At 41.5% G+C, this 7,274-nt stretch overlaps 3 protein-coding genes across 3 annotated transcripts in view; 2 read left to right on the top strand and 1 right to left on the bottom strand.

Annotated features, from left to right (window-relative positions):
- Positions 1-462: 462 nt before the first annotated feature.
- On the bottom strand, positions 463-3,503 carry CSUI_004797 (uncharacterized protein; the record flags this gene model as incomplete). Its single annotated transcript, XM_068064981.1, has 1 exon — positions 463-3,503. A coding segment is annotated over exon 1 (1,296 nt), but the record flags the coding sequence as incomplete, so codon positions are not given.
- On the top strand, positions 2,635-4,288 carry CSUI_004796 (uncharacterized protein). The gene has a single exon (XM_068064980.1). It carries the CDS (start codon positions 3,745-3,747, stop codon positions 3,961-3,963), a length of 219 nt encoding a protein of 72 aa, XP_067923048.1. The 5' UTR covers positions 2,635-3,744; the 3' UTR covers positions 3,964-4,288.
- A 57-nt stretch (positions 4,289-4,345) lies between these two features.
- Positions 4,346-7,274, top strand: part of CSUI_004795 (uncharacterized protein) — a 6,962-nt gene continuing 4,033 nt past the window's right edge. The window contains exons 1-3 of the mRNA XM_068064979.1: positions 4,346-5,052; positions 5,892-5,972; positions 7,012-7,219. The gene's annotated coding sequence lies outside the window, so the exon portion shown is untranslated. The remainder of the gene's footprint in view (positions 5,053-5,891; positions 5,973-7,011; positions 7,220-7,274) is intronic.

The raw sequence follows: 7,274 nt of genomic DNA, 5'->3' as shown, positions 1-7,274 counted from the left end.
TCTACCTATCTATCTTTGATCTATCTTTGATCTATCTATCTATTCATATGACAGCTGTACACACTACAGTAGAGAGACTGTATAGAAAGAAAGATCGAGATAAAAAAGAAAGAAAGAAACAAAGAAAGAGATAAGAGGGAAGATATCTAAAGAAAGGTATATGCATGTAAGTGTAAAGAGATAGCAAAGGATGTAGAACGGCTTGTAATACGCCCCTCTTCCCCCTACATGAATCTTTACACATACTTCTACATACAAGAATATATATGTATATAGATACAAGAATATATATATATATATATACTGAGAGAGAGATGTAGATATAGATATAGATGCCTCCATGCAGTTGAAATATGACGAAGAAGGTTTCTTTTCTTTCTTTCTTTCTGTCTTTCTTTCTTTCTTTCTTTCTTTCTTTCTGTGTGTCTTTGTGAATTTCTTCTGTATGCTTTTTGGACGTACTTTTTGCGACTGACGTGTATGCTTTGAGAGAAGAGAAACGAAAGCGTCTCTATCATTCATTATCTTGTCAGAGCCCGTCAGCTCTTTCTTCGTTTCTCTCATCCGCATCGGAGAAGAAGAAGACGAAAAGGCCTGAAGGAGGTTCTCATTCTTCTCTCTTTCTTTCTTTTCTTCTCTTCGATTCTCTTCCTCTCGTGAAATGTCGACAAAGATATCTTCTTCTTCATCTCCTTCTTCTGTTTCTTTTGCGTGAAGATGAACTCTTCCTTTCTTTTCTTCCTCTCTCTTCCTTGCGTGAAGATGAGAAGAGAACTTCTCTTTTCTTGTGGAAGAAGAAGTGTCACCAAGATCTTCTTGATTCAAAGAGAAAGAAAAAGGATTAACGTAGGAACGATCTTGAGAATATGAAGAAGAGAATGGATCTTGCGTGGTTAGGGAGAGATATCGAGTAGAGTGATGCTCCTCTACGGGGTGTCTATACACCGCAAGTTGGGCTTCTTTCTTTTCATCTTGAGAAAGGAAAGAACGACAAACAGGAAGAGGAAAAGAAGAAGAAGAAGAAAAGAAGAAAGAATCTGAAGAAGAAGAAGAAGGAAAGAGAGAAGATCCAGGGATTGTTGAAGGAGCCCTTGTTGGAGAAGAGAGAGATCTTGCAGATCTCGGTGGATGACGTAAAGAAGATGGAGATGAGAGAGGAGACGAAGAGACAACTTGTTTCTCTTGATCAGAGAAGAAGAGACAGCGATAATTAGGAAAGGTAGGATGAAGAGAAAAGGAATCTCTCCGTGCAGGAGGAGGGCGAAGAGAAGAAGAAGAAGATTTTGAACGAAGACAAGGAAAGAAAGAAGAAGATGGAGAAGAAGAAGAAGAAAAAGACTCCATCTCTTTCCTCCTCTTCTTCTTCAAGACAAGAGCAGAATCTGAATGGACCTCTTTCATTGACTTCTTTCTTACACGAGAACAAGAAGAAAGACATCTCATGAGAGAATGATACCCTCTTAAAGAGGAGGAAGAAGAAGGAACGTGATAAGGAGAAGATGAGGAGGAAGGAGAAGAGAGATGAACAGAGTGTAAATGATAGGCAGGAGCAGAGGAAGGAGAGGAAGAAGAGGACGTACTTAAAAGAACTCTAGCTGCGCACGAGTACGAGGGAGGAACTCCTTCTTCTTCTTCAAAGAAAGAAGAAGAACCCCGGTCTGAGAGAGAAGAAGAAGGAAGAGAAGGAAGATGAAAACGAGAAGCAGGCATGTGAGAAGAAGAAGAAGAGAAAAGAGTGAAAGAGCTATCAAGATCCATGCTGAAGAATCTCTACAAGACGATAGAGAGATAGACAGAAACATGCAAACAAGGAGAGAGGCCAAAAGACGAGGAAAGAAACCTTTTTCTCACTCTTCATTCTCAGGTTCTCTTCAGACTTGCGAAGATCTCCACCACAATCTCCCCAGTCACGAGGGTGAAAGCAAAAAGAAAGAAAGAAGGAAAGAAAGAGGAAGAAAGAAAGAGAAAGAAAGAAAGACAGAAGAAGAGAAAGACCTGCTAATCGAGTGAGACAGAGAAAGAAGAGACGGGAGAAAGAAGAACTTCTCAAAGAGAAGGAGATAGTGAAGAAGCGAAGCTCTTCTACTCCAACTGTCGGAAAAGAAGAAGAAAAGGAAAAAGAAGAAGAAGAAGTTTCATCTTTCTTTGCTCCTGCGATGGATTGATGTGTACGAGGGTATCATGAAAAGATAGAGACTGTTCCTTACACCCTCGCGAAGAGAAAAAAAAGAAAGAAGAGACAGAGAAAGAAGAGAAGAATAGCCAACGAAGAAAAAGAAGATGAAAGAAAGCTGAAGAAAGAAGGATGGAATCGTCTTTTTGGCCTTGACAAAAGAAAGAAGAATCGAGAGAGAGAGAGAAGCGATAAATTCACATGAACGCAAGACTTGAGAAGAAGATAATCTCGGTTGAGGTCTTAAACTCAAGACCCAAAGAAGAAGAAGAGGGAGAAAAAGAAGAAGAAATCTCTATCAATCTATCTATCTATCTATCTAGACCTGTCGCCCGGGTTTCTTTTTCTCTTTCGCCGCATCTCGCGAAGATTCTCGAACGCATGCAGATGCCCGCCGCGTGGTAGATGAAAAAGAAGAAAGGGTGAGAAGACACAAGGGAAAGAGAGATATAAGTTGAGGGACGAGAAGAAAGGATGGATGCCCTCAAGTCCCCCTGTGTAGAAAGAAAGGAAAGAAAGAGGAAGTGTAAGAGATTTCTTTCTTGAACGACTTCTTTAGAGACGTGAATGAATGAAATAAGATGAAGAAGAGAGGCTTTCAGTAGGCTTTTGGGGGAGAAAAGAGGCTCTTTCTTCACGCAGTCTTCGAAAGAAAGGAAGTTTGTGTAGAACAACTCCTGATCTTGCTTGGGTTCGACAGATTCTTCTGCTCCTCGGATGACGACCGTACACCTGAAAGTCCAGACAAAGAAGAACGTCGTAGCGCGAGGGAGGGAGGGAGGAGGAGGAGGAGAAACATCACGTCGATGACAGCAGCCTGGTAACCGACGACTATTTGATCTCTTGCTTTCTTTCTTCATTCCTTCTCTTTTTCATCTTTATTTCATCTTGTCAATTGATCAACTTCTGTTTCTCTCATCCCGAATCAAGAAGAAAGACGAATCACTCTTTCTTTCTTTCTCTCTCTCTCTCATCCCTTACAAGACCACCTGTTCTTTCTCCTCCTCCTCTCCCTCCTTGGCACAGTATTACGCGTTTCATCTTGAATGAATGAATCTATATCAGTCAAGAAGAAGAAGAAGAAATAAAAAGACTCGGGTGTATGTCTCTCATACGTTTTCTCTCGATTCTTCTTTTCCTTTTTTCTGAACTTCCTTCTTCTCGATTCTCTCCTTCCATCCTTCTTTTCTTCCTCATTTCTCCTTCTTCCTCTGTCGAGTTTGTACCTTCTCTTGAGGGGCAAGGAAAGAACGTTCGTTTCTTCATGTGTTGAAAGCGAAGAAGCAGACGGATGGGATAATTCCGTTTCTTCTTCCTTGTAGCTTTCCCCTTTCTGTTGTTCTTTCTCATGTGAACACTCGCCTTTCTATCTTCGATTCTCTCTCTCATCCAGGCCTCTTCCATCATTTTTCTCTTCTCTTCTGCTTCTTCTTTACTCTTCATTTCTCTCCACATAAAGCTAGCTGGGTCCATTTAAAGACATACACCCCAGATTTCTTCTTCTTCTCTCAAACTTCGGGTATCGCATCGCAACGACTATCTCTCACTCGTATAAATGTAGATATGTGTGTATGAGTGTACATCTTCAAGAAAAGAGAGAGAGACAGAGACAGAGAGAGACAGAGACAGAGAGAGATAGGTTTGTGTATTTTGGTTGGGCTGTCTTTGTCTCTGCTGAGTTATTGCTGGCTAAAAGGCTTCTCTTCTCCTTCTCACTCTCTATCTTCATTTTCATCTTCTTTCTTTCTCTCTCTCCCTCTTCTCTCATCTTTTTCTTTCACGTCAGATGAGACATATAGATCTCTATATGTGTATATGTATAGGTTAGTCTGTATGTAGGGCATTGTGCGTTAGGGGAGAGTGTATTATGAAGATCGCCATCTCCTGGATCATCGACTTCTTCTTCCAAGTCTACTCTGATAAGGAATCTCAAAGAAGAGGAAGAAGAAAAGAAAGGAGATCATTCTGAGAGACAGAAGGAGGAAGCAGAAGAAGAAGTAGAACTCGATCTTTCTTTCCTTCGTTAGCTTCTCTTCATTCTTTCTCTTGTGTGTTCTTTTCCTTTCTTGTTCTTTTTCTTCCTATTCTTTCCTCCTTTTTGACGATGTATGTTAAAGCCACTCCCACCACAGTCTCCCTCACTTTTTCTCACTCTTTCTTTCTTTCTCTCTCCACTGCATTGAGAAGGAGAAACTTTAGTTGTTCTTCTTCTCTTTCCCCTCGTAGTCTCACAGGAACTGGAGATGGGCTTCTCTCAAGGAGTATTGCGGTGCAGTAGTACGTACTTCTTCTCCGTCTCGTCATGATAGAGGTCGATCAGTGGAACGTCCTATGTCTATCTGTCGAAGCTGTTAGGTTTTCCAGAGTGAAAAGGGCCGTCGTCTTTTCTCTTCTTTCGTTTGCTTTTTCCACGACTTCAAACACACTCGACTCCTTATTAGAACGCTGCAGTATCAGACCTCCCTGGAAGTCTATATGGACTATCTCTACGTGTGTGTATGTCTAGCGAACATATATATACGTATACGGGGGATATGCGCGTCCGTAGATCAAAGATGGCTAGATACATTAAAGATAGGCGAATAGACTAAAGGGAGATAGATCAGACCTAGATAGGTACATAGACTGGAGATAAATATTGGTATGTCTTTATATTACGTGCGGCCATACAGGGTACGCCCGCCCCTAATTTTCTTTCGTGGATTCTGTTCAACCTTCACTTGTTTTCTTGATCCAGCTTGTCTTTCTTTCTCGTCTCTTTCTTTTTTTCCTTCCTATCTCTTTTTTTCTTTTCTTTTTCTTTCTTGTTGTCTTAGATTTCTTTTCGCATAAAGAAAGGAGGAGGCCTCACGGTGAACTTCATTGTCCCGTGCCCTCGGGTAGGTCTTGCGGCTTTTCCACCCTTCTTCTACCTGTTACTTTCACGAAGACTACGACTGCTGCACTTACTCGCTATCACTGATTCACACGGAGTTATGGAGTTAACGAAGGCTCTGTAGATCATTTTGTCTTCTTTTATCTCTCTGTCTTTCTCCCGGTGTATATACATGAAATGTCATTTCCAAGTTTATGAAAAGATTAGCTTCCTATCGCTTGTTCGTTGCTGGGAGACGTCTCTCCGGCAGGTTTTCTTCTGTCTTCTTTCCTTGTGTCTTACTCCTCGCCATTGCATGTGGGATTTCTTTAGAGAGAAGTGCATACAGGAGAAGTTCACAGACATCTACGTTTTAACTTATAGGAGGAGAAGAGGTATCCACGTGATAGACTTCTCCTTCATATAAGGTAGGTGTGTTGACATGTAGATGTCTGTATTCCGTCGGGTGCTTAGCGCATGTGAACATCCCCATTGCTTGTTGTCTATGTATTTACATGGTAGACTTATCTATCTACATACGTAAATCTGCATATACATATCCATCTGTGTACGTATATGTACATCTATATCAATATATACATCTATACACATATACGCATATGCCTCCGCGTGTGTATATATATACATAGTACGTTTGCATCCACATATGCTAGGACCTCATCTGACACGCACTGAAGACAGCTACATATTCCTATAGACTCCTACCAAAGACAGAATCGTACATCGTTCTATTCTATACACCCCATAGCTAGCTATGTGTAGAGGTTTCTCTTTTGCATGCGATGCGTATATCTCTTTGTATGCTTATAGTGTTGGCTTTTCCTGCCTTGGCTCTTTTTTCAGTTGACTTTGAAGGATGTGCAGCAAGTCCTTCAGGAGTATCGCATCTTCAACGCCGATGTAGTTGTCCGAGAGGATTGCAGTGTAAGTAAGAAACCCGGACATTTCATTAATGGATACACATAACGCTCCTCTCTCTCTCTCTTCCTCCCCCCTTTCTTTCTTTCTTTCTCTTTCTCTTTTCTTTCTCTCTCTCTCTTTTCTTTCTTTCCCTCTTCTCTCTACGTGTGTATAGATGTTATGTTACCGACGGAAGGATCATTCATATCACAAAGGCTCAGCAATGAGTTGCGCATAGCCACTTCGTTCCTCGGTCTTTCCTTCCTTTCTTCTACTGCCTTCAAGTTCTCTTCTCTTTCTTCTCTTCCTGACAGGGGAGACAGACAACAGAGGGGAGCAAACAGTCGATAGAGTGGGAGGTATACCCATGAAACCAGTTAGGAGGATGTATATATAGCTCTACACACACATCTAGCTGTGTGAGGGGGGGGGGTGGCTGATTTGGTTCTTCTCGGGTGCTGCCTTCTCCGTCCCTGCTTTTTCCAGTCTCTATGTACATAGGTCGTGTCTGTACAGACGTCATTGTGTGTGTAGGATGTGCATTTGTATTTCTCCCTATTCGCATGTATGCGGGGTGGACTGATGTACAGAGGGTTCTCACTGGATGTATTCGTATATGTATGTATGTGTGCGTACCTATATATATATATATGGCTCGCTGTAAGATATATGTATATATACCTACATATGTATATATCTGTGCCATTTGTCTTGTGCTGGAGTGAATTTCTTGGACAAGAATAGCTGAGAGACACGGGGCGAGGTGCCTCCTTCTCTTTCTCCTGCAATCATATATATAAATAGGTATTAATATAGCTACATACACTGTTATGGTGCAGTAGACTGTTCACGTGGAAGGTAGGTGTTGACAGGTGATATCCATCGTTTTCACGGAAGGTACGTTTGCTTTCTTCTTCGAATTCCCTTCTCTTCACTGCATGCACATGCGACCGAGTTTGCGTAGTCACGAGTCCTTTTGTCTGTCTTTCTTTCGCCATCCATGTGATAGAAGCTGTATTCTATTTCATGCTGACTTTTCTCAAGGTTTCTCTTGCCTCTCCAGGTAGATGAGTTCATCGATGTCGTTGAAGGAAATCGAAAGTATGTGAGGTGTATATACGTCTACAACAAAATCGATATGCTGCCTCTGCAAGAAATCGATGCTATTGCCAGAAGGTCAGACGCCCTTCCCCTCCCTTCACTAATCCCCTCTTCATTCCTGGATATACATACTTACATTGCGTGCGTCCACCTCATACAGTTGCACCTATGTTTGCGTTCAGTATGGATATATGTATATCTAAACATGTATGTATGAATATGTAT

This window comes from Cystoisospora suis (genome assembly GCF_002600585.1).
Source record: "Cystoisospora suis strain Wien I chromosome Unknown contig_2275, whole genome shotgun sequence".
Taxonomy (NCBI): Eukaryota; Apicomplexa; class Conoidasida; order Eucoccidiorida; family Sarcocystidae; genus Cystoisospora; species Cystoisospora suis.
Note: the sequence above shows the minus strand (reverse complement) of the source record. Positions and strands in the feature narration are given on the sequence as shown.

Excerpts from the sequence above, each read along its gene's own strand:
- CSUI_004796 (XM_068064980.1), top strand. The coding sequence starts at position 3,745 with ATGAGTGTACATCTTCAAGAAAAGAGAGAGAGACAGAGACAGAGAGAG.